This window comes from Perissodus microlepis, chromosome 9 (assembly GCF_051167445.1).
Source record: "Perissodus microlepis isolate ML-2025 ecotype Zambia chromosome 9, ASM5116744v1, whole genome shotgun sequence".
NCBI lineage: Eukaryota > Metazoa > Chordata > Actinopteri > Cichliformes > Cichlidae > Perissodus > Perissodus microlepis.
Window position 1 is genome coordinate 11,122,207 of NC_140469.1, and position 27,839 is coordinate 11,150,045.

The 27,839-nt window shown below is 38.4% G+C and overlaps 1 protein-coding gene across 1 annotated transcript; it reads left to right on the forward strand.

Annotated features, from left to right (window-relative positions):
* The first annotated feature begins 34 nt into the window (after positions 1–34).
* LOC146380118 (vascular cell adhesion protein 1-like) lies at positions 35–26,110 on the forward strand. Its single transcript, XM_084939924.1, has 10 exons — positions 35–185; positions 464–769; positions 844–1,104; positions 1,509–1,593; positions 2,510–2,549; positions 2,871–3,048; positions 22,110–22,370; positions 25,265–25,534; positions 25,896–25,977; positions 26,074–26,110. Exons 1-10 carry the CDS (start codon positions 35–37, stop codon positions 26,108–26,110), a joined length of 1,671 nt encoding a protein of 556 aa, XP_084796050.1.
* Positions 26,111–27,839: the final 1,729 nt, after the last annotated feature.

Genomic DNA, 27,839 nt, shown 5'->3' on the forward strand with positions numbered 1-27,839 from the left:
GAATAACAGTAGTGGAGCAGTTAGCATCTATCCAATGAGTATTACTGGGAACCTGAGTCAGAGAGACTGCACCACTCTGTTTTCTAATTTAACCACCACAAACACAGACACATACTTCTTCAGAGTAGAGAGAGAACCATTCAAGGCGACAGCTTCTTGTGATTCTCTTCAAATAACAGTCAGAGGTAACGAAATGTCAGTTTATAGTTTGTAAGATGTTATGTTTAATTAATTTTAATTAAATTAACTGCAGAGGAAATGTTAGATGAAAGTCATAATGATCATCATAACTAACATCCTGACACAAAATGGATGTATGTATTTTCTTTTTTTAATTTCTGTGCTGCTTTGTTCAGCACAGTTTCTGAACTTCTATGTGAATTCAGGAGGATAGCATCACGTGATTAGTTTGAAAGATTTTATTGCTCTTCATTTTTAATAAGTTTGTGATGCAAAACCACAGATTCTCCTTGGAGGCCCAATATTTCAATCCCAGGTGATCTGAAGGAGAAGGAGTCTGCCACTATAACCTGCTCAGCTCTCACTCCCTGTCCACACTCCCCTCCTCAACTCACCTGGAATCTCCAACAAGACTCTCACAACAAAATAGAGGAAAACACAGATGGAAGCTTTACAACTAAAATCCAGCAGAACATCACTCTGTCAGACACACATGATGGAAAGAAGATCAGCTGCTCTGCCAGATATCCTGTGAACCAAGGAAACGACACCAAGACAGCAGAGACAGAAGAGACTCTCAGTGTTTCATGTAAGACAATCAGAGTTTGTTGTTGGATCATGTCAACATATCATGATTGATGAGACTTCATTTTTTTCCTGCAGATGCTCCTAAAAACACCTCAGCATCCATCAGTCCATCAGGTTTGGTGTCAGCAGGCAGCTGGGTGAACCTGACCTGCTCCAGCAGAGCCAAACCTCCAGTCAGCAGCTTCACCTGGTTCAAGAAGAGCAGGGATGGAGCTGTGAAAGTATCTGAAGGAGAGATTTACAGCTTCAATGTAACAGATGGAGGAGTTTATTACTGTTTGGCCACTAATGATCTGGGTAATCAGACATCAGCAGAGATTCATGTGACTGTTGGAGGTAATTGCAAAACTGTAATGAATCCAGTAATAAATGAAGACGAGAGATTGTTTATTGCAAATATACACAGTTTGGTAAATGTGTGCTGAAATGCAAATAATGTGTTTAAATGTTATCATAAAAAGACTGATAGGAATCATGGAATGGGACAAATATAAAACTTGTTCATCAGGACTTTATTAAAGTCTTTGCAATCTGCATAAAGGACAAGTCCAGAAATTTAAGAAAGAGTCATGTGTGTAAATATGTGCTTTACTTTTATTTTTAAGCGTATCTTATTTTGCTGTTTGTTTTTATACATGTACATGTAAGTATATATCCAACTTAGACCCATCTCACTCAAATGAAAGGTTCAGTCACTTATATGGTTCAGATTTGGTTCTTTCTTTTGTTTCTCTCTATAGCAATGATCAAGCCTGTATTATGGGGGGCTGCTGTTGGAGCGATCATTGGGATCATCATTCTCATCTGTATGGTTTTCATCCTTTGGTAAGACTCCCAGATACACGTTTCGGTGTTTTAAATTCATAGTAGCTTTTATGTAACTGGAAAATAAAACCCAAAGATACAAGATACCGGTGTGTATGCCCCACAGGGTTGATGTCAGGAATTCTGGAGTAAGTTAGATGAAGTGTCTCCAGGGTGGTGATTGTAGAAGACTTCAGTGTAGGTGATGGAAACAAAGGTGATCGGTAGGTTCTGGATAGGTGTGTGTTAAGAGATGCAGAAGGATAGATGGTAATGGATTTTGTGAGAGAATGTAAATGACTGTGTAAATGACATTGTACTTTAAGGAGAGAGGGACATAGGGTGACGTATAAGAGTTTAATACATCTTGTGGCAAAAGTGCACTCTGAAAGAGACAGGAGACTCTCCAGCTCCACTTTGAAAAGTGAAGTGAATAAAGGCAGATTAAATGTTGGTGTATGTTAAAGATGAAACAATGTTGCACAGATTTCATGGAGGAGTTGAGACTCCAGGTGGTAGACAGGAGTAACCAGATGGCTGGGAAAGTACAGCCGAAGTAGTGAGGTAATCTGCCAAGGAAGTGTATCCTCTGGACAGAAGAAAGAAGGGAATGAAACTCGGTGTGGAATGAGGACGTACAGGAAAGTATTCAAAGGAAGAGGTTAATAATGAAAAGGTGGGATCAGGGATATTGAGAAAGTACGTGGGACTTGTCTACATCTAACATTAATATGTAATTATTATTCAACAACTTTCAGACATTTTTGAAGACATTTGTTCAAAACTGTATTGCAATACATAATAATACTAATATTACTTCTTCACATACTACTGATGCTACCGATGCTAATAATACTATTAATAATGATTTAATAATTGTTATTAATAATATTATAATTGAAAATTTAAATTTAAAGAGCTCCGCTGTTTTTTGTAGGTATCTGCAGTCAACACATGTAGCTTCACATCCGACACAGGTGGGTTAACTGAATTTCATTGTGTAATATTTTCTGTGTTTTTTATGATTCTAGGACGTAGATTTAACTGAGGTGATTCATAGTAAGTGAGGTAGAAATGTGAAATGTGACCCTTTGTTGTGTCTTTTATTTCTCTTTTTACTGTTTGATGTGAGACACACCTGATGTTTTGACGCACAGGACTATATATTTAATATTGAATTTGGGTCTGATCTCTGGCTGCAACATTGGACTTCATAGCAGTTCTACGTTTACTGTGTTCAGTAAAAGATGGTTATTTTAATGGTACCAGAATTAACTTTGGTCTGTTTGTTTTCGCAGAGTCTGTCTCTTGAAGAAGCAGTCAGAACAGCAGAAAATGAAGACGTCCATTACAATGAGATCGAGTTCTCGAAGCAGAGGCCTTCTTTAGACTCAGTGCAGGACAGCACACAGCAGCAGGATGTGGTGTATTCACAGGTCAAAGAGTGCAAGACTGAAAAAAGATTAACACAGACAAGTAATCGAGAGTGCGTCTACTCTCAAGTGCAGAAAAAGTGAGAGTGCGGATGTGTCTTTGGTTAAACAAACGTTAATACAGAGAAATGTTCTCTTGTAGTAAAATACAGGGAACCGGATCAATATGCTTAAGCTGGTAATGTCTGATGGTTGTTAACAGCAGTGAATAGTGCTCCCACAGGAGACTAAAGTAAACAAAGGAGATATCAAAGTGACTCACATTAGCAGTTTATTTCCAGTAAAATATGTTTGTTCTGTGGAACCCATTTATCATACATACTACATTTTCAGTGCTTCTAAAATGAAGAATTTTAAAATAATAAGCTCAGCATGCAACTAAAAAATAAGCTCCACCTTCTGTATGTATGACCCAAAATGTTGTGTGTTGGGTGGGGAAGTAACATTGGGTTCCTTTGTGGTCACTTAGTTTCTTACATGCGTCACTCTTGTAGTGATCTGTTTCTGTCCACCACTAACTAGGAGAGAAACTACAGTCTTAAACCCTCATTTTTTTGCATTTTTCTATGGTTGACATGAATCATTATTTAGAGATCGTAACATTTTACAATCTAATAAAAAACAACAACTTGTTTTCTGAAGACTTCTGAAATATTTTTTGTGCCATGATTCACACCTGAGTTACATGTTATACAATCAGGCTTTCATAAACTCAGATCTTAAGTAAATGAATGACTGAAAGAATGAAGATATAAATGCATCGATCTATAAATGAATTTATAAAGTTTAGCAAGTCTAAACTGGGTGAAAAACTGAATGCCAGCTCTTCCTCTACAGTGGGTCTCCAATTAGAGAGATGGACACAAAATAAGAGCTCTTTATTCAACTCAAACTTTAGTAAGTAGTTATAGTTCCAAATAAAGTCAAAGGAGTCTATCTTCTTTTGTTTTAAAAAGTGTATTTTTTTCATGAAGCTTCTTGCTAGTTTGCATCCATCCTTTACTGCCACCTTGTGACAGCAGTTTTCTATTGTCTCTGAACGTAGGCTTAACTGTACTTGACTGCAGGCCATGAATCCTTGTACTGTGGTAGTGTGGTTGAGTCCATCTGTGTAAGTATTTGCCTACAGAGAAGGATTTTCAGTCTGCACGAACGTGCTCCTGTGCAGTCCTCCAAAAACCAAACAGCATGTAGCTTTTTAGCATTCATAGGTTGAATGGAGGTTTCTTGACACAAGGGCCAGAACAGACCCATCTGCCTTGTTCTGGAGTTTATCAGGAACAGGAGAAGCATTAAAAAACATCAAATAGCTGGCTGAAGGACCAACAACGCGCTGTGAATAAAAAAAAAAAGAATGCTTGGACATTGCTAGCATAACGGACAGGTTTTTTGATGGGGCTCCCACATAAACGCAAAGCAGAAGACGAAGCATTGCCAAATATGCTTCCACACCAGCTTCCTTCCAAGCCAAAGACTAGAAAATATAATCAAGAATATCTTGTCTTTGACTTCACCTGCACAATGGCGGTGCCAAGTTAGGTATCCCCGACAGAATTTGTTTCCTGTGCATCGAGAGCACGCGCAGGGCTGTCCAAATCACGGACAAACAGCATCCCACAGCTGTTTGTGTTTTTAAACCCATTTTGCACAGAGAATCATTTTTGAAAAATGTACTGATAGCAATATTGAATATTATTACACAGTTAAAAAACAAAAAACAAAAATAACAACTACATGTAAAATAATTACACCATAAAGATGTTTTGTTATTTAAAAGAGGTAGCAGTTTATTTTATTGCTACATGTAAGTTATTGTAGTTTACTTGTATGTGTTTCATTGTTTACAAAAGGTTTGATGTGTGAAATAAACTGCAGTGGAGTTTGAAAACAAAATATCGGTGTGTTTAGGATGTACTGGGGGGCAGTGCTCCAGGTACACAGGCCCTCCATAGCTCCCTTCTTCTCTGCCAGTGAACTGCTAATGGAGAAATAAACTTTTAAGATATTTTCAGGCGAAATTGTAGCTGTATAAACATCAAATATCTCCTCGATATATCAAGACATCACATATTTCCAAAAGTGCTCCGACGTTTTCGGGGACGTCTGTCACCCACCAGCTTGATAGCAGACCGGGAGGTCGAGGATCACTAGAGCCCAGTTAGAACAGCGGACTCCCGGCACATCATTTTCAAACCCCCCGCGGTCTTTCACTACTCAGGGTTAAACATGATATATAAATCACTTAGATAACTTCTAAATGTTAATGTTTGGCTTATGTCTGTGTTTTTTTGTTGTTGTTCCTGAGTAAATCATTTTGGCTGAGATTAGCTGACTCGGAATTAATTCTAACATTAAAAATATTTTAATTCAGGAGGAAACATTTTCACCGGGAACAATAATACATGTTAATACATGGAGATTCTGAAGGCTGCTTCAAAAATGATCAGATTATATTTTAAATATTTGTTCAGTTCTCTTCCAAACCCCAGCAGCTGTCTGTTGTAAATTTGGAGTGTCTACTAAAATAAAAATAAAAACGTTCTAAGATCTTACCTGTTTGTTTTTTTTTCAGGCATACATGTACACTAGTTTTATTAATAGAGAGATTTTGCTACTGAGGTTAAACATGATATATAAGCCACTTAGATAACTTCTAAATCTTAATGTTTGGTTTGTTTCAGTGTTTTATTTGTTTCTGAGTAAATTGGTTTGGCTGAGATTAAAGTTAAGCTTCATAACATAATACCAGTTAAATTACGCGGGGACGGCAGTAAAAACTCCGACCTGTGACATCATCAAGTACACTGGTGTTCCAATTGTACAAATCGCGAGTCCGTACTCGCATTCTTGGCAAGTGAAAATTGAGAAAGGGAATCTGTTTCCTGGTTCCCATTATGCTCTCTGTGTGTCATTTCCTATTAGTAGTTAGCATTAGCATTAGCATTAGCCTAACGCTATTTTAGAAACATGTTTAATCAAAATTGAATAAACTTTAAAACTTTCAAAGAATGTGGATTTAGATTTAGATTTTCCATTTTTTACTGTACAGTACAAAAGTGTGTGTGTGTGTTCTAGTTACATAATCTATTACAAAATCTTTGTACATAATGACATAAATTTTAATAGACCCTGTGCATGAGAAAATGCTAACTTCCTGGTTTGAGACCGGATGTAGGGTTGTACATTTCCGGTAGCTTTACTTTGCGGTCAATCGCTACTGCGAAGATATACTCCAAAATCATGTCCAAAACTCGAAAACGGAAAGATCGCGTTAAGTTACAAAGAGCAGAAGGTGGGAACACTCACCACTGTTGTGTCATAAAAAAATCTAATGATCAATTTTGACGTTTAAAGAGTTTAGATCGATCAGTTGTTTACATCACTCAACACAAGCAGAACTGCATTACTGCATGCAGAAGACACATCGTCCACATTCAGAAGCACATCTCTGTATAGTGACTGGTCTTATGATTTAAACAGGCAAATGTTCAGCATTCAAACTACAGGTGAAGAATAGTCAAACCAGATGTTTCCCCGTTATGTCGATATCAGCTAGTCAAGTACACACCTACACAGCATGTTAACAAACTGTGAAAAAAGCCACACAAAAAATGAATGATTGCTGGTAAGGGTTTCTATACATTAGTATTTACGAAGGGTATGTTGTGACTTACCTTCAAAATTACAGTGGTCCCTCGCTATAACGCGGTTCACCTTTCACCTCGCTGTTTCACAGATTTTTTAGTGCAAGTTTGCATGTCTTTTTTTTTTTTACATCACATTGTGTCCTGCGTCCTGATCGCTGCAGACGATCTCCTCCATGACGTGTCTCCTGTACAGTACAGAATCGCTGCATCAATCGCTAGCAGTGTGACTCTGAAGTGCAGTACTGGATGTCGACGAAACGTTTTGCACCGTCAAAAAATAAAATTGGCTACTTGATTTCACCTATCGCTGGTTGTTTTTAGAACATAACACCCGCGATAAACGAGGGACCGCTGTTTACAGATACTGAGAAATATAACATTTGAATCCCTTTTCTCTTTTGCTCTGAGGCGCGGGGGAAAAATATCGACAAGTCGATGAACATCATTTACAGATATATTGGGTAAATGCCCAAGACATCTATAGAAATGTAAATCGCCGCTTGATTCATTCATTTGCTTAACTTGTTTTGGACCGTAAACCAGGCGCAAATAGGACACCGGAAACAAAGTTACCCACAGGAGTTTCCGCACCGGAAGTAGCATATGCTAACGTGCACATAGTCTATTCGTTTTAATTCCCTTGACAAACTCCTTTGTATTTAATTAATAAATCATTTTATATAGTTTTTTCTTACATTTCACACATTTTTGTCTTTATTTATGTGTTTTGAAAAGGTTCGGGTTTTTTTACAATAATTAAATAAATTAGACTAGCATGGATACTAGTGTTAAAAAATACTCCAGTAAAAGTTGAAGTACTGATTGAAGTTCTTTACTCAAGTAAAAGTGAAAAAGTACAGTACAAGATTTCTAGACTGTCTTAATGTACAAGCTGTGATCAGCTGAACTGCTGCTTTTGTGGATTTGCATAGTTGTTCTGGCTGATTTCCATCCTCTACACTGACAGTGTACTTTTTATGTTTACTCTATAGTATACACTACACAACCATCATTTGCTTAATTTCAAATTTATCTCTACTACCCCTTGTGTAACTTAACTCTGACCATGAGCACCAAAGTCATTGTGCACTAGTCACATACACAATGCTAGAAGATCATATTTTGTCCAAGTTTGAACAATCTAGCTGTTAATTTGAGGTGAGTTTGGCAGTTTAAGTATTTTTTAACTTAGGTTGTGGCTCGATTTGAAGTGGATTTGGATGCCTTGCTTGGAGAAAATTCTCCTGTGTCCCTCTGATAAACCTGCTACATAAGACATACATATGAAAATGTTCCGTTTGTCCTTGTGATTACCCCTAGTTGGTGTCTGACCTTCTTTCCTGTGCATCTTTGCTGATTTGATGAAAGCACAGTTGTAATAACCACAGGTTTATTTTATGTTTTTTTTTTTTTAAATGAGTGTGTTCTTTTTCTTTGCCTCCTGGCTTAGGGGGAATGTTTTCTCCCTGGTGTTGCAGGGTCATTTAAAACTCACAAACTAAGCAACATAGTGTATGCTGTACAGTGCAACGAGGAGTGCTCAGGCCTCTACATTGGAGAAACCAAACAGCCACTCCATAAACACATGACACAACATAGAGGAGCTACTCAGGTCCACCTCAACAGGATAAGACTCAACTGTACATCTGCATCTAAAGGATAAAGGTGCAAATGTTCCCATTTTGGACCAGAATACAAATGGTTTGAAAGAGGACAAATAGAGGCCATCTATGTCCACTGTAAATGATCATTATTTAACAGAGGTGGTGGCTTACGACACCAACTGTCACTTACAGTGCAGTTTTCAGATCCCTTCCCAGGTAGAGGCTCACCTCTACTCACATTTTGCGTCACATGATAGGGTAAGACAAGGTTTCACAATGGTTTCACTGAAAACCTCTGGTTTGGTGGTAATGACCCACACCTTTTTTCTCACCTTGGCTCATTTGATGAGGCATATAATCAATACTGGTACAAGGATCCTCTTCAGGTACAACCCTCACTAGGGTTTAAATAACTGGGACCTTCAACCATGTGGTTTTAGAACTGAAGAAGCATCTTAGATTAGAGATGCAATGTCTTCAAGAGACGAAGAATTCTTGTCGCTTGCTTTCCAAGTGACTTAGACTTCCATGAAATAAAAGACTGAGAACCTACACAGATATCTCAATTGCCATTTCTATGTCTTATTTAATAGAGGATGGCATTCACTTTCAAGCATTTGTAATTGGATGGGCAAAATTCCACAAAGGGGGCAGCAGGTTATTTAGTACAGTATTAGTGATGTGAATAGAGGGCAGCATGTGTTAGCCCTGCATCAGATTGGCGACATGTCCAGGGTGCACTCTGGAGTAATTTAGTGACATTTTAAGGTGGAGTTTGTCCTCCTGCAGAAACTTTAGTTGATGTGTTGTGATGTGACTCTGCTCATCTGACAGCTTTCTGTCTCTGGATTGACGGAGCATCTTGAGCTGAACCAGCTGAAGGAAAAACAAAGAAATCAATGAAAAAGGAATCCCTTTTGTTTTACTACAGACCAGTTATTCTGTAAGTTCAATTGAGTGTATCACAGAAACATTTTTCTCACCACTCAAACATGCCCAGTGTGCTCACAAGCATTATGATTCCCACAATCTTCACTATAGTGTAGACACCAACCAGTATGCCAGCTGAAATCAAACCAGATTTTAGTGTTAAATGTATGTATGAAGTGACAAAATGAAAATAACTAACTAACCTACTTTACCTTCATTGTAAGTAACAGTCGCATGACTCTCTGCTGATGTCTGATTACCCAGATCATTGATGCTGACTGATTGATGCTGAGGTGTACTTAGGAGCATCTAAGAAAAAAATGCGAGTTAGATAACTATTTTTCACTATAGTATTCAGTTGGCTCTCGTTCATTGCTATGGTATGATTTCTCTGCGCCTCATACTGACACTTTTTATGATTTCTTTACAGTATACACTATATAACCATCATCAACTTAGCTTCACATTTATCTCTACAACCCTTTACGCTGCTTAACTCTGACCATGAGCACCATAGTCATTGTGCACTAGTCACTTTAAATCCAACACAGAGGTACTTTCACCCCACTGCACATGGAGTTGAAAACTTGCAGCAGAGTTAAAATCTTTTTGTATTCATTTGTATTCATAGAATTAGTTTCACATTTTGACTGCTGTAACACAATCATTTCAGGATAAATTAAGTATTTCTTTTTTCTTCATTTTTAAAATTTCATGGATGACTGGGCTGTCCTTATAAAAACTACTTAAAATTATATCCCACGAATCATGATGAGCTGACAGTTTCAAATAACAAACTCTGATTGTCTTACATGAAACACTGAGAGTCTCTTCTGTCTCTGCTGTCTTGGTGTCTTTTCCTTGGTTCACAGGATATCTGGCAGAGCAGCTGATCTTCTTTCCATCATGTGTGTCTGACAGAGTGATGTTCTGCTGGATTTTAGTTGTAAAGCTTCCATCTGTGTTTTCCTCTATTTTGTTGTGAGAGTCTTGTTGGAGATTCCAGGTGAGTTGAGGAGGGGAGTGTGGACAGGGAGTGAGAGCTGAGCAGGTTATAGTGACAGACTCCTTCTCCTTCAGATCACCTGGGATTGTAATATTGGGCCTCCAAGGAGAATCTGTGGTTTTACATCACAAACATAGTTTAAAAAAGAGTTTAATTGGTGTGCATTTGCAGGTTTACTGATATGCACTAAATAGCAGTTTAACAAACCCATCTATAAAGCAGTTGAGACTTAGTATGTAATCCACTGAATGCACCTATGTACAACTCAATGAAACATTATAACGAATCAAAAATGGTACAAGAACAACACATTTAAGGATAAAATGTGAGACATTGGATTCGTTTTGAATAACATAGACATTATTAAACAATCTATTTAAAAACAAAGTTGGGGCGAGGGTGAGAAAATACTAGAAATATTGTGTAATGTCAAAAAATTATTTTTTTTTGGTTTTCAGAACTGAACATGTGAGGGATTTATCATTCTCAAAGAGTGTTGAGGTAAATAGTTAAACAATGTTAAAAAAAAAAGTTCTCAACAGAAAACATGCAAAGATTGAAGATTGTGTACAGGGATTTCTATAAATTCTATAAGTGACAACCAGTGGTCAAAACAAGTGTAGCTGATTTGTATTCTAAAGATGCACAAACACTACTGCTTTCTCTAGGTTTGTATGTAAGATCTCCTAAACAAGTAACAGCTGAAAATAAAATAAAATAAATAAATGATAATAACAAAAGGTCAATCAAATGGACCAATACGGCAAGACTGTGATGATCCACTCGGTAAATTAAATCCATTGGGCATCTTTCTTGGCCTTCAGACAATAATCCCGATGACTAAAGAACCAAACGGGTTCTTTATTCGTAGGGAAAGAGTCCATGTGCTTAATCATTTTTAAGGTCAGGTTCTGGCCTTAAAAATGATTTTGTATATTATGCAACAATGAAAATTATGTTTGTCTCAGACTCAGAAAAATTCGATGTTCTTTCTTTCTTTCTATTTTACTTATAAAACAATCTAATTTCCCAGTTTTAACCCTTGATATGTTGTTTGTACATGGTTTGTAAATTCCTGTATTTGGGTTCTGGGCTTTTAAAAAAACATCTTTCTGAAAATTTCACACATTTTTTTAAATGAAATAAATCAGAACAGTCATTGTGACTGTAGGGTTACTGCAACTTTCAGAATGAAGGCATATATTTTTATGTTAGAAATGAATTCAAAATTCTTTACCTCTGATTGTTATTTGAAGAGAATCACAATGAGCTGTTGCCTTGAATGGTTCACTCTCTACTCTGAAGAAGTATGTGTCTGTGTAGTTTGTGGTTACAGTTTTTCTCAAATGCTAAAAGACATGTCACAAACGTTACCACCAGGTCCCCCAATGTCCAAACACAACACCCTTCTCTAAAGCTACATAAACACAACCACACCTTCCCACTGCAAAACTCAAACTCCCACACCAAGAGAGCAGCTCGAAGCTGTCAAAACTGTAAACACTATACACAGCATTACACACTACAGCAAAACAATTGAAAACACAATGCTCAATTTGTGAGAAGGTTCTTTGGTTCATAACTGCCAATGCATATTTTTATAAACTGTACAGTAACGGATCGTCATAGAACCCTGCAGAAGATTAGGCATTTAGATTTGTGAGTTTCACATGAAGACTATAAATCTATAAAAACATCCTGCATGTACGTACACTACTGTAACACAACTCAATGCAAAAAACAGAATCTATCGCACACAACAGTACTCTCGGAAACATGATCAGGGTGTGAAGTCTTTTTTTATCGTCTACACGGTCTTTTTACAGTATTACACACAGTCACTGTGCGGCATCATGTCGCCGAGCTGCATTGGGCCACATCACCTCATCCACATCACAGGCTATATTGTCCCTTGCTAGGCACCGCGGGAAAAACGCCCTGGAATGGCGAATCCATCCCTGGAAGGCCTCCACTGGGATGTCAGCACAGGCCAGCTCCATTGCCCGTACGAGGTTCTCTCTTGTGTATGGCTGTCTGTCATACACCTTCCATCTCCATGATGAGAAGAACTCCTCTATAGGGTTCAGGAAAGGGGAGTAGGGTGGCAGACAGACGTTTAAAAAGTGGTCACTGTTGGTGGTGAACCACTCTCTGATTTGGTGTGTTTTGTGGAAGCGGACGTTGTCCCAAATGATCACATACATGTGATGTGCTAGCCTAGGATGGTGTTGTTGACGGTCCAGGAGGATGTCTTTTAGCTCCTCTAGGAAGGTGAGGAGACGTTGGGTGTTGTAAGACCCAAGGACAGCATGCCGGTGGACAAGCCCCTCCGTACCCATAGCTGCACAAAGAGTAATATTACCCCCCCGTTGGCCAGGAACCTCAGTGATGGCTCTTTGGCCAATGATGTCACGGCCTCTTCGCCTTCGTTTCTGGAGGTTGAAGCCAGCCTCATCCAGGAAGAGGTACTCATGGGGTCTGGCCATCGCGTCCAACTGCATTATCCTCTGTGAACATGGAAAAGCGTACAGGTGTTCAGAACGGTCAATCAGGTAGCACAGTATTGTCCAGAAGTAATGTAGGCCACTAAGCAACACAGTATGTCCACTAACTGTACTGTGGACATGGATGTATACGTACTTGCACATACTCGTAACGTTGTTCTATGTGTCGCGCAGAGTTGCGCTCAAAGGGAACCCTGTAGACCTGTTTCATCCTCATCTGTTGGCGCCGGAGAACTCGGTCTATTGTGGACACGCTGACAGCATCAATGTTCTCAAAGTTTACATTATCTGCAATGACTTTGTCTCTGATCTCTCGGAGTCTAATGCAGTTGTTCTCACGGACCATATCTGCAATGAGGGTTTCTTGTGCCGCTGTGAATATGGCAACCCTCCCACCTCTATGTGGCATCCTTTCAGCTCTAAAGAAAGAAACATGTGTTGTCAATTGACTGATTTATATGTAAAACTACATGTAAAGTAACAGACCACTTTCACAGGCCTGTAAAACTGTAGTGTGACAAAGAAAGCAATAGCGTACTATACCTGTTGTGTTGTCTAAATGCCTTGATAATGGTGGCCACGGTGAACCTACTCAGGTTTGGATGTACTCTTCGTCCCGCTTCAGCCATTGTCATGCCATGGCCAATGACATGATCAATTACTGTTGCTCGCATATCTGTTATGATGGTGCGAGGTTGTCTTCTTCTCCCACCTGAACCTTCTCCTCTCTCTTGTTGGCCTCCTTCTCTTCCTCCTCTACTCCGAACTCCTCTTCTTCTTAAGCCTTCACCTCTTCCTCCTCTGATCTCAACCCCTCTTCCTCCTCTGATCTCAACCCCTCTTCCTCCTCTGATCTCAACCCCTCTTCCTCCTCTGATCTCAACCCCTCTTCCTCCTCTGATCTCAACCCCTCTTCCTCCTCTGATCTCAACCCCTCTTCGGCCTGCAGCTCTTCTCCTTCCGCACGCTCGAATGCCTTCATCCATTGTGATTGTTTGGCATCTTCACCAAACTATGCTTTTATAGGTGGGGTCACATCATTAGCAACAGGTGTCTTCAATTTTGAGTCGTTGTGTGTAGTGACTGACGCCAGGTGTGTTCCCTGTGTTCAAAGATTGGTGACTGTGGCAAGCATTTTGCATCACATGGGCTTTCATTTGAGAATATGAGCAGAGTTGTTTTGCAACATGTGTTTTAGCAAGGAAAAATGTGTTTAGATTTATGAGTACAGAGGGTTGTGTTTTGTGAATTGTGTCTTCATGTGACATGTGTTTATGGTACTGGAATATGGTGGCTACATTTAGTAAATGTGTTTAGACTACTGGTCATTTGGGTTACAGGATTGGCTTTTGTGTTTTAACATTTGAGAAAAACTGTAATGCTGTCTGTGAGTAGCAGTGTTGGTCAAGTTACTTGAAAAAAGTAATTATTAACAGATTACTGATTACTTCTCCAAAAAAGTAATTCTGTTACTTTACTGATTACTTATTTTCAAAAGTAATTAGTTACTTAGTTACTTTTAATATACATGATACACAACCTGAATAGGTAATAAAGCAATAGACCTTTCAGCCCAATTCAATTTTTTCTGCATAATCCATCATATAAATTGTAATCGAATTAAAAAGTCTCTTTTTAAAACTTGATTTATTAGTTTTAATCTTTTCACTTCATGCACATTTCATCAAGCAAAAATTAAATTATATGCAACTGTCTTTGATTTGAAGAAATTTGTTTAACATTTAAACCTATTTCTTGTATATTCCAGCACATAAAATAAAATAATTTTTTGTGTTTACACTCACTCTTTCAAATAGATGCGGGTAAAACAGAGTAGAAAATAAATGAAATCAAAGACTCAGTGGCACTAAGTCCTGTTTCTCTTAAATCTATTTTCACCTGTTTAGCAGGAGTGGGGCGGGTGGAGGTTTGCCCGGTGCCACAGCGGTCATGTCAGTGGGGGGATCTGGTGTTAGGGTCCCTGGGTCGTTGACCCAGTGTTTTGTGTTTTTGGTTCTTTGATTTTGTTATTTCATTATATTCTAGCTTTGCTTTATGGGTTTTAGGATTATTCTTAGTTTAGGTTCTCTGGGTGGGGTTTGGTTAGAGTTTTAGTGTTCTGGTTTTCTGTCTGTGTTCCATAGTTGCTGTCTCCCCTGTCTGCTGTATCCCCACGTCCAGTCAGTGTCTGTGTCTGCCCTGGTCCCACGTCTTTGTTCCCTTTGTTATAGTGCCTGCCTGTGAGTCTGTGTTATGTTTCCTGTTTTACTTTGAAAGTCCATGTCTGATGTTAATGTGTGTGGTTTTGCTTCCCCTTGTCTCGTTAGGCCTGATTTGCCCCAGCTGTGTTTCCCTCCTGTTACCCATTCCCTGATTGCTCCCTCTGTGTATTTAAGCCCTGTGTTTCTTTGTGTCTGTGTTGTGATCTACTCTCATTTATGCTGTGTGTTCTGTCTGCCTGTTCATGTAAGTTTATTTGGATTTTTGCCATCCAGCAATAAAAGCTGAGTTTTGAGTTACTTTCCGCCTCCGAGTGTCTGCACATTGGGTCCTTCTACTTCCACTCCTGCCTGCACACAGCCGTTCCGTGACATCCGGGGGTTTCTCTGTGAATTTCGCATTCCCGTGGCAGCGTACTCGGTGCTTGTTCAGAAGTTTAGGGGGGTTTTTTTGCTGTAAAAAAGTTTTCATCCCCCGCAGTGAACAGTGGACGCTAATGTTTTTGTCACTTTTTACAGAATCAAACTCAAAGTAAGGTCAGTGCTTTCACGCTTTAAACATTGCACTTTCATACTCGCTCACGCACTCTATATATTAACCATTGTTGATCTGCACACGTCTGTTACCATGAACATTGCACCCGCTTACGTCATTGTCATGAGACACTCACAAACAAAATCAGTTTAGTAATGCAGCATGCTTATGGGAAAGTAACAGGAATCTAATTACTTTCTTGCAATAGTAATCCCTTACTTGTTACTTGAAAAAAGTAATCAGATTACAGTAACGTGTTACTACTGCCCCTCTCTGGGGAGTAGTCTAACGACATTAATTTGGCAGAAGCTAAAGTAAGCATCAACCTTGGCAATTATGCAGCATGTAAGACCCACAAACTTGCAAGCTGGAATGTTACTTACAGGCGTTACCTTTCAAATAAACATTTATCCCCATTTTATCCTAAATTAAATCATTATTAGGCACTTTGTTCACTTACCTGGCTCACCGCTGACAGTTGTCTCTGTCCCACTGCGGGATAGCAGCAGAAACGAAACTTAGGAAATGTTAGTGGGGCGGTCTTGCCATATTACTCCAATAGAATTTCCTTTTTTTGCTGCAACTCTAGTGGCTAGTCGAAATGATTACAATCCAAAATGAGTTAAAATGACTCGTTTAGATGAAAATAATGTTAACTCTGGAAAAATTACTCTCTCCATTTTCCTGTGTAGACTGAAGAGATACACGAGGGAAGTTGCGTCCAAGAAAATGTATTATTCTTCAAAGACAAGTTGCACTCCCAGCTGCCAAGGACCAATGGAACATGGTTAGATACACCCAAAGCACCAACTGTTAGGCTGAATGAACGGACTCTTATGGCAGAACACACAGAAACGCAGGGAATGCAGAAAGTGCTCTTTATTTACAATGTCTGGATTATTTACACTGGGTGGGAGATTGTGTATAGTGATAAATAAACGGAGGGAAACCAGAGAAGGGGGCTGACACGCACTCGGAGGGAAGGGGGTAATCAGCGCACGTAGAGTGGATCTACGAGAAAAGGGAAAATGAAATTTTAGGGGAAGATACCAAACAATCGGTGACAGGCAAGTGGGAGATGGATCCGACACTCAGGGAGGCAACAATACTCTGACACCAGACGTCTGTCGCGCTGCTCCTAAATAATGCTCTATCAAATGACGTCTGATGTACCGCCGGTGTGCCAGCATCCCGCGACACACCGCTCCACCTACCTGTGCTAAAAAAGGAAGAAAACCCATGACACCACACCAGAGAAACCCCACCAACTCCTAATACCAACTAAGCAATAATGGAAGAACATATGGGAAGAAAAGAATTATCAAAAGAAGAGAGGTCACAGTGTACAGGATCTTCCTATCACTTGTAGAGGTGCTCGTCCTATGGCCCAGTGTCATACCGATCAGTAAGTTGTGTCTATCAGTACATGTTAAAATGGAGTTTGTTAATATTCCAGTTACCTCTGTGGGTTAACAGAAACTGATTTAAGCCAATGTTGGGGGGGATTGGCCCAGCACTTGCTACCTCCATCTGAATGCCTCCCCCGCAGTCCGCTAGAAGATGCACCCCGCTAGCAACCCTGAGTAAGGTGCAATCAGCAGCCATATTTATTAATGGTAGCTCCCCCCTATTGACCTATGCCACTTGAAAATTTGCTGGGATTTACTTTAGTAGCTTAGAAAATAAGGCCCAATGATCTGTTAATTTTTAAAGGCTTAAAAAAATGATAAGAACCTTTGCCAGGCTGGATGAAAGTCTTTTCAAGGGGGTAGAATCCCTTCAAAGTTCCCAAAACATCCTCTAAGTCCCAATCCAAGATGGTGACAGTGAGCAGATCAAATCCCCAAAAATCAAAAAACCCACAGTGGGTTGGAAAAAGAAGGATAATCCTTTGGGTTTCTCGATGTAAAAATCCACTGTGTGAACCAGAGTCATCTAATCTTCTGCTCACTTCAAAGATTCCCTAAAGAAATAGTGACTAATTGTTATTTGCAGAGGGTTTTTATACATTATTTGACCCGATGAACATTCAATGTTAACAGCATCGCCCACTGTGGTGCGAAATCAGTGAATCCCAATATCCAAGCACTTAGTGTGACCATCCCATTTGAAAACCTTCACTGTTCTGTCTTTCTGCCTGCTTCACTATCTACACACACAGACAGTTTTTTAGGCAAACTCCTGTCAAAAGAAACATATTTAAAAAACTGTACCAGAGTACCAAAAGCCTGTTGAAAGGGTTTCATCATCAACAGAAAAATTCAAAAAAGACAAAAAATATTTTGAAAAGTATTTGATTTGACGAATCACCATGGCATATATAGAAATACAAAAAAATGCAAGTTAGGTTTTTAAGTTTAGTTTTTAAGTTAAGTTACAAAAATAGTTTAATTACTGATTTTGTTATGCTTTTAAATGATCCGACAACAACCCACTATTTCTATTCACCGAGATCTGTTTGGGGGGAATAAATTAATAGATTATTTGTGCGTACTGTTATGTTTCTAAACAAAACTCCTAGATGGAATGATTTTTATAATAATTTTGTATTTTACCACTAAGATTATACATGATTTGTCATTTACATCTATCAACATAAACTTTGCAGAAGTAGAAGGTGAGATTTAACAGAAATAGTTTATTTCCAGTCTATCCTATTAATTAATATCATACAATCAAAATTTAGACTTGTTGCTTCATTAAAAATGAAGTATCATTTATTGAGCTCAGATACAAAATAAGTGCTGTCTTTAATAACTATACTCACATCAAAAAATCACACGCCTGGTGGTGCTCCTCAACAACCAAAATATGTTGCTACTGAGGCCTTTTTCACACTTTGTGATTATTTTAAGTGCTGATGCAGCCAGTGCTGATGTGTTAAAATATACATGTAAATGTATGCGCTTGTGACAATGAGACTTCACTCAGTTTCAAGGACTGTATTTTGGGGAAGTTGGTCAGGGAGGAAGTTGGTTGAGTCCTCCAAGCAAAATTTTAGCTCTCTGCGTGAGTGTTCTGCTCATTGTTTGTCTTCTGGAGTCACGATTAACCATATGTTGATGAAAGAGCGCAAATGTGGTTAGATAAAAATTACATTTTAATACTTGTGTTGAGGAACTGATAAAGAAGCTAAACGGTAAGTTATTTTTAAACTTTTTGCCAGTCCTGTCTATGTAGATGTAACTTACATGAAGCTCCTACCATATCCCTAAGCCAGTGTGATGCTGCATATCATAATTCTCATAGTTCGCTTTAAAAAAACAGAAAAAATATTTTTCTTCTATAGAACTTTTCTACCCTATTTGAGCACTAAGTGCTTTTTACAACACAGCTCATTCACCCCTTCACACAAGCCTTTTTTCTATTTTTAAGTGCTTTCTATTCAGCATTTACACACACAGACATATATATGCATGCATGCAGAAACAACTCAGCCTTCAGTATCTTGCCCAAGGAAACATTGACATGCTATGTAGACTGCATTCAGTTTGTGTTTTCTTGTGCATCTTCTGTTAATGTGCTTCTCTAACAGAAAACATCCTTACTCTTTTCTCTCTTCCTTGGGTAGTCTGTTTCCACCACTGTTTTTATAGTGGTGCAAGGGGAAACCAGAACACATTACAAATTCACTTCAGTGCTTCCAGCTCCCAAGTAATTAGTGCTTCCATGAGATTTTGAAGTCCGAAAGATTTGCTTATTTATCTTTTGAGGTAGAATAACATGAGAGGCCTATACTAAAAAGCAGGATTTTGCCTTGCCCAGGTAACTTCAGGGTAAAACCTGGGTTTTCTTGTACTGCAATATCGTTCACTTCTTAGTGGCGTATATCACAATACTGAAAACACATTTCTGGAAGATTCCTGAGGCGTCTGTGGGGGAATTAAGAGGGTGTAAAATGGGGTAAAATTCTTTCAGTTGTGTATAAATTCTGTGTGTTTTTCTATTGACCATCAGTAATAAATTCTAAGACATAGCTTTATTCCTTGAGGGTTTTTTTCTTTCAATTGGTAATGAACAATTTTACATTTTTATTGTTCTATAAGCATTAAAATATGATCCTAAAACAGGACTATACTTGTTGATGAAATTGGAACATAGACTAAGCCTATGTTTGAATTTTGCTTGGATATTTATACTCTACTCTCAAACCCTTAAACAGCACAGAGCTGAAAGAATAAAAACAGTTTATGTTTGGAGTTTTAGCTTCAAATCAGCTCGGTGTGCCACTGTTTCACAGCTTGTTTTTTTTTCTATTCACAGCCTGTTTTAAGAAGATTGTATGAATGTATGTGTTCTGTAGTTTACTGAATTGTTTGACCATAAAAATATATAAACAATTATATGTACTGTTTAAAATTGTGAATCAAATTACGAGCATCCCAAGAGTAAACACTCGGATACAAAAGAGCAGTCAGTTGTTTTTACTTAAGGATGCAGTTATTCTGATTATATTTCAACATTTTGACCACCCTGGTTTACACACTGTAAAAGTAATTTGAGTAACTTTCTATTGTAATCAATGAACTGATGCATAAAATAAATGTTACAAGTAAATAAAAAGTTTTTAGAGATTGAGAAAAAGGTAGAATGGGAACTTTGGTATTTTTACAGTTTTGAGGCAGCATGTCTGTCACCCAGGTATTTTTTTTTTTCAATGAACACAAAAATCCAAGTGGACAAAGTAGAATGGCGGTTTAAGATCAGAACAGGCAATTAAAAAGCTGAGGGGCAAAGACAAGCCATCAGCCAGCAAAGTGGAAATGAGCTGCTATAATGACTATAAAGCAATGGAAAGGGTAACAGCTTAGAACATGCGTGAAGGGCCAGGTCAGGTCAATTTAGCGACAGGAGGGCGGGAATAGCAGCATCTTCACTACTAGAAAAGAGTGCATCATGGGAACATTAAAATCAGTGTGGTGACGTTTACAGCAAAGAAAATAGAGATGATGGATGACATCAGCATCGGATTAATTTATTCATTTAAGTCACTTCACTATATCTGTGCACTTAATTACTGGTTATGTTATTGGTATTATTTTATGCTAGTTATTAAATATGTCCTTTAAAAATGGACAGGCTTAGAATAACTAAAGTTAGTCAAAAGGTCTTTGAGGGTGAGTAGGTACTTTGAAACTTTAAAGATTCCTTCCTCTATCACAAGATGTTAGCAAAATTGACTGACTGTATTTCTAAACAGTTTTTTAGGGCATCATGTGACACCTAGCAGCTTTGTGACAAGCTGATTTTAATGCACTTTCTTAAACAGCATCTTTCTGTACTTCCTTTTTTTCAACATTGGCTGTGCGGCACGGTTCACTGTAATTCTGCAAAAACTGTAAAATGATAGGAATACACTTGGTCTTCTTTGGTAACATTTTATTGATTTTATTCAATAATTTTCTGTGCTATAACTTTTTTTCCTTTTTTTGATGTGCTGACAAGTGAATATATAACTTTTTTTTACTGATGTTCCAGTTTTAAATAAACAGCTTTGTGTCACTACAACTTTATATTTTAAATGTTTATAACAGAAGAAAATGTGTAGATAAGAGTTTACCGTCAATCTTAAAATACAAAATAAGTATAATGTTACAGCACCATAGATAATAATCATTAACGGTGTTTCATTTTTTTTCTCGTTAGAAATTCAGGCAATAGAGCTCTGTGAACATGATGACGGTTGGCATGCTACTGACTGTCCTGTTTGTTTCAGGTGAGCTGTTTGTTCAGTCATTCAAAAACACTGAAGTTATTTTACAAAGTGAACATTATTTAGATACCAAGCAAACATGGCATTACTTTTTCAAACTCTTTATATGCTGACTTTAGATTAAAATGTTTTATGTACAAAATGTTAACGACAGAGGAATAAAAAAGTTTGTTGTTATCTCACTAATTTTAAAAAAGAGAATAATTTGCTCAGAAAGCGCCTCCATTTGTTTTGGTCCTGCCCACTGAAAAACAGTTTTTGGGTTTCGATACACTCTTAGTTACAGATTATTTTTAGTATGCAAGTTCCCTTTAACTGGAATGAACTCTTGTTTGGATGTTTATACTCAGTAAACGTGGATAAAGTGACCAAGCTGTTATATGGCACTTTGAGCTTGGCTGCCCGTAAGACTATCACTAAGAGATGGCTAAGTGAAAAAATCCCATCACTAAATGACTGGCATGAGGTTGTTCAAAATGGACAAAAATTATTTTTTCTAACAGGTTGATACATTTGTTGAGATTTGTGACAAATGGAAACATTACATTTTGCCAAGGCATCCTGAATTTGTAAGAACCTCTGAAATTATGTATCTCATATTTTTGAATTGTTTTATATATATGTTGTGTTTTATTTTCTCTATTAAAAAAATTTTATTTGATTTTTTTTTTTGTAAATTCTAAATTAAAAAAAAATAAAAAAGAGAAAAATTTGCTCAGAAATGTGACAACTAAAATCCAGCAGAACATCACTCTGTCAGACACACATGATAGAAAGAAGATCAGCTGCTCTGCCAGATATCCTGTGAACCAAGGAAAAGACACCAAGACAGCAGAGACAGAAGAGACTCTCAGTGTTTCATGTAAGACAATCAGTTTGTTGTTGAACTGGATCCTATAGGACAACATGATTTGTGTGATATGTCTTTGTTTGTTTGTTTCTTCAGATGCTCCTAAAGACACCTCAGCATCCATCCGTCCATCAGGTTTGGTGTCAGCAGGCAGCTGGGTGAAGCTGACCTGCTCCAGCAGAGCCAAACCTCCAGTCAGCAGCTTCACCTGGTTCAAGAAGAGCAGAGATGGAGCTGTGAAAGTATCTGAAGGAGAGATTTACAGCTTCAATGTAACAGATGGAGGAGTTTATTACTGTGTGGCCACTAATGATCTGGGTAATCAGACATCAACAGAGATTCATGTGACTGTTGCAGGTAAAGTTACTCACCAGTTATTGTCAAAAAAAAATGCATTTTCATTTTTTCAAGTTTTCTTTGTGATATACTTCACAATTGATAAGAGAGTGAATTTCACTTTATAAAAATCAGCTTCATCCGTCACTGTGTGGTTGTTCAGCCTTTAAACATTAAAAACAAAAATGTGATCCTGCACTAGGTTTAACACTGTTGTTTAAAAGACCCAGCAATTTGAGTTGCCTGCCCTTTTTGTATTATTATGTTCCTTTTTGTATAATTTACAATTTAGTTTCAGTTTCAGTTTCCCTGTTTCCGCCCATGTCAGTGTCAATTCAATTCAATTCAATTCAATTTTATTTATATAGCGCCAAATCACAACAAAAGTCGCCTCAAGGCGCTTCATAGATACAGAGAAAAACCCAACAATCATATGACCCCCTATGAGCAAGCACTTTGGCGACAGTGGGAAGGAAAAACTCCCTTTTAACAGGAAGAAACCTCCGGCAGAACCAGGCTCAGGGAGGGGCGGCCATCTGCTGCGACCGGTTGGGGTGAGAGAAGGAAGACAGGATAAAAGACATGCTGTGGAAGAGAGACAGAGGTTAATAACAGATATGATTCAATGCAGAGAGGTCTATTAATACATAGTGAGTGAGAAAGGTGACTGGAAAGGAAAAACTCAATGCATCATGGGAATCCCCCGGCAGCCTACGTCTATTGCAGCATAACTAAGGGAGGATTCAGGGTCACCTGGTCCAGCCCTAACTATATGCTTTAGCAAAAAGGAAAGTTTTAAGCCTAATCTTAAAAGTAGAGATAGTGTCTGTCTCCCGAATCCAAACTGGAAGCTGGTTCCACAGAAGAGGGGCCTGAAAACTGAAGGCTCTGCCTCCCATTCTACTTTTAAATACTCTAGGAACAACAAGTAGGCCTGCATAGCGACAGCGAAGTGCTCTAATAGGGTGATATGGTACTACAAGGTCATTAAGATAAGATGGGGCCTGATTATTTAAGACCTTGTATGTGAGGAGCAGGATTTTGAATTCAATTCTGGACTTAACAGGAAGCCAATGAAGGGAAGCCAAAACAGGAGAAATATGCTCTCTCTTTCTAGTCCCTGTCAGTACTCTTGCTGCAGCATTTTGGATTAGCTGAAGGCTTTTCAGTGAGTTTTTTGGACATCCTGATAATAATGAATTACAGTAGTCCAGCCTGGAAGTAATAAATGCATGAACTAGTTTTTCAGCGTCACTCTGAGACAGGATATTTCTAATTTTAGAGATGTTGCGCAAATGGAAGAAAGCAGTCTTACATATTTGTTTAATATGTGCGTTGAAGGACATGTCCTGGTCAAAAATGACTCCAAGGTTCCTCACAGCGTTACTGGAGGCCAAGGTAATGCCATCCAGAGTATGAATCTGGTTAGATACCATATTTCTAAGATTTTCAGGGCCGAGTACAATAACCTCAGTTTTATCTGAATTAAGAAGCAGAAAGTTAGCGGCCATCCAGGTCTTTATGTCTTTAAGACATTCCTGCAGTTTAACTAATTGGTGTGTGTTATCTGGCTTCATGGACAGATAGAGCTGGGTGTCATCGGCATAGCAGTGAAAATGTATGCTATGTCTTCTAATGATGCTGCCTAAGGGAAGCATGTATAATGTAAACAGAATTGGTCCTAGCACTGAACCCTGTGGTACTCCATAATTAACCTCAGTGTATGAAGAGGACTCTCCATTTACATGCACAAATTGGAGTCTATTAGATAGATATGATACAAACCACTGCAGTGCAGTACCTGTAATACCTACAGCATGTTCTAATCGCTCTAATAGGATATTATGGTCAACAGTATCGAACGCTGCACTGAGGTCTAGCAGGACAAGCACAGAGATGAGTCCACTGTCAGAGGCCATAAGAAGATCATTTGTAACCTTCACTAAAGCTGTTTCTGTGCTGTGCTGTCTCTCCCACTATGTTGGTTAGTATCATTTCTTCAGTGTGCAAGTTTGTCATGTCCCCCGTGTTTAAGTCCCTTTTGTCCTTTATGTGTCTCAGTGATGTCCTTGTTTTCCTTCGTGTCCCCGTCTCTTCCTCTCTCTCATGCCGCCGCTACCTCTCTCTCTTCCCTCTGTTTACATGTTTCCCCTTGTGTTCATTTCCATCTGTCATGTGTTCTCCCTAGCCATCAAGTCCTGTTTGTTGCTTAGTTATGTCCATGTCTCATCTCCAGTTTCCATTTCCCTACGTCTGGGTTTATAGTATACGTTTTCCTCGTTGGTTCGTCATGTTAAGCCTGTTTGTCTTAGTCTGCATGTTTCCTGTTTTACTTTGACGGGCTTACATCCCATGTTCTGTGTGTTCAGTTTACTTCCTCCTGTCTTGTCATTATGTTCATTCATCCCAGCTGTGTTCCCCATGTGTTCTCTTTTCCCTCATCACCCTTGTGTGTATTCATGTGGTCTGCTGTCATTCATTCCTTGTCCGGTCATCTGTTATATTGTTGTCATGTTTCTAGTTATTAATGTATCCATGCCAAGTTTTCATGTTTAAGATATTTAATGTTTTCTTTCTAGTCTTCCCAGTTTAGGTTTTTGTTTATCATTGAATTGGCTTTGCCTTTGGTTTTTGGTTCTTTAATCAGCCACAATCAACGGCTTGCTCTTGGTTAAGAATCAAGTTTTCATTTTGCGTGTCTCCTCCTCTCTCCACACAGTCAGCAGACAATTTACTGTTAAACATTTATTCTGTCATTTCATGCAGATTTCTTTTCTCTGAAATCTTCTTGCATTACAGAACTGGTTGGTGTCTACACTATAGTGAAGACTGTGGTAATCACAATTCTTGTGAGCACACTGATCATCTTTGTGTGTCAGTCAGAATTTGATCTATGGATATTTCTTTTTCTTCAGATGCTCCCAAAAACACCTCAGCATCCATCAGTCCATCAGGTTTGGTGTCAGCAGGCAGCTGGGTGAACCTGACCTGCTCCAGCAGAGCCAAACCTGTCAGCAACTTCACCTGGTTCAAGAAGAACAGAGATGGAGCTGTGAAAGTATCTGAAGGAGAGATTTACAGCTTCAATGTAACAGATGGAGGAGTTTATTACTGTGTGGCCACTAATGATCTGGGTAATCAGACATCAGCAGACATTGCTCTCTCAACTCTTACTTACTGTGAAGGTAAAGTCAGTCACAGATTTTTATTTTATTTTTCTGTAATGAATCCAATTTCAAAGTGTTAATATAATTTTTTTTTCCTTCTTTCAAACTTTTTTGTGTTATACCTATAGAAGAGACAAAAAGAAGTGTGCCTTATGTGAGCGTCGGTATGGTTTTTTGTTTATAGATTGTGCTTCATCTTTCAACATGTTGTTTTTCAGCCGTGAAATTTTAAAAACAAAACAATGCTTCTTCAGCAGTTGTTTGCACTGTTTGTTTCATAAATTAAGGTTTTCTTGACTTTGATTCACTTTAACAGACCTCAGTTACTCTTTAACATTTATTCTGCCACTATTTTTCATCACTCTTTTTTTCATTACAGCTGGAAACCTGGTTGGTGTCTACACTATAATGAAGACTGTGGGAATCATAATGCTTTTGACCACACTGAGCATCTTTGAGTGGTGAGACAAATGTTTCTATGACAAACTCATTTGAAACTACTCGTCTCTAGTAAAACAAAAAGGATTAATTGTTTCTCATTTGTTTTTATCCTTCAGCTGGTTCAAATCAAGATGCTCCAACAAACAGACATAGAGCTGTCAGATGAGCAGAGTAACATCACAACACATCAACTAAAGTGTCTGCAGGATGATAAATGCTACCTGCTAAACCATTAAAATGTAACATATTTGTTTATAGTTTGATGTTCAACAGCTGTGTATGACCATTTTACTTTGACTATAGGGATGTTATTACAGAATTATCTCTCCTCAAACCACTGCTGCCTTCCCTAAGGATGGGAATTGTTTCTTTTGTTGTGATCAGTGTTGGGATCATTACTCAAATGTAGAAAAGTTATTACACATATTACACAGAACTTTTCTTAAAGGTAATGCAGTATATTGCTTAAGTACACTTAGGTTCAAATGTTCAAAAAGTGGCTAGCTCCACTGAAAAGGACGTGCCCCCCCCCCGTTATCACGGTGCTGGGCAAGGTTCAGCATTTACTCAGCTTTAACATCACTCTGGATTCTTGCAGGTACTTGCAAAGAGCCGAAGTTGTGTTAACAGTATAATACTGTTGTTTCTGCATTATATGGTGCTGATAGGATAGGTGTGGTTAGTTTTACAAGCACCGTCAATTCATTTCAATGTGAAATGTCCAGTTTGCCAAGAGCCACGTAACTTAGTGCAAGTTTAAATATTAACTGGGGATTTTTGCTTCAGTGGGAAATTTACAGCATAGCTATGTCGTAACAATTAGCAGGAAATCGTAAACCATAAAAATGTTTGAATCATTTGTGTACTTGATTTAAATATTCTCCTTCCTATGTTATGCACCTTGAGAAAAGAACTCCCTGATATCAATATGCAAGAGGGCCAGTCTTGGTCTAATAGTCTATGTTCATCATTTCTCCATAAGATGTATTATAAGATTCTTCTGCTTATGTGTCAAGCTGACTTTACTGAATGAAAGGCTTCATATTGTCTCTTTCTGTCATCATGTAATCTTTGGCAGGTAGATACTTTGATTCTGTATATATTCTAGTATTACTGTAGCTCTTTGTAAAAACATAAAGTGCCGTCATGTTCTCTGTACTGTCATTTGACAGTACATGGCAAATAAAACTCAAGAAGACAACCTTGTTGTGTTGAATGAAGCTTCCGACTCTCAAAAACACAGAGTGCCAACACTTTAATGAGCACATGCAATGTTTATATAAAATCATAAAAACAGCTTGTGGTGGAGGTGTGGTCCCGGGCGCGGCTGCAGGGGAGGAGTGGTGCGGTGAGCTCAACGGGGCGGTGCTGGAGAGGCAGGTGAAAACAGCTGATGGCGTTTTGGAATGATGATGGTTTCCTTCCCTTTTATAGTGAGACGGGAGAGGAGTGGAGGAGAGCGGGAAATCAGCTGAGACCGACAGCTGTCAGACTGTGGTCGGTTATAACACAGGAAACTATAAATAAATGTGACATCTGGAGACAAAGACCTGTGCGTGTGTGTACCTGTGTGTAGTGCATTTCACACAACTTTATTTAATCATTTTAGTCCTAACAAAAGTTTATTTAAAATGGACTGACGAAAAGTGGAAGTCAGAAAAATTCTTTTGGAAAACACAGATGCTGCATCTGGCTTGTTTTCATTATTTAGTCCAAAAAAACTGCATATTTGGAAACGTTTGAGACTTCAAATCTTTGGATTCTGTTTTTACCCCTGAGCCACGGGGTTTTTGAAAATGATACCCTATGTGTATCTATTATGAGAATGAAGTGAAGCACTGGCGGCCGTCAGTATTTTTAATTTCAATTTCACACAGTGTCA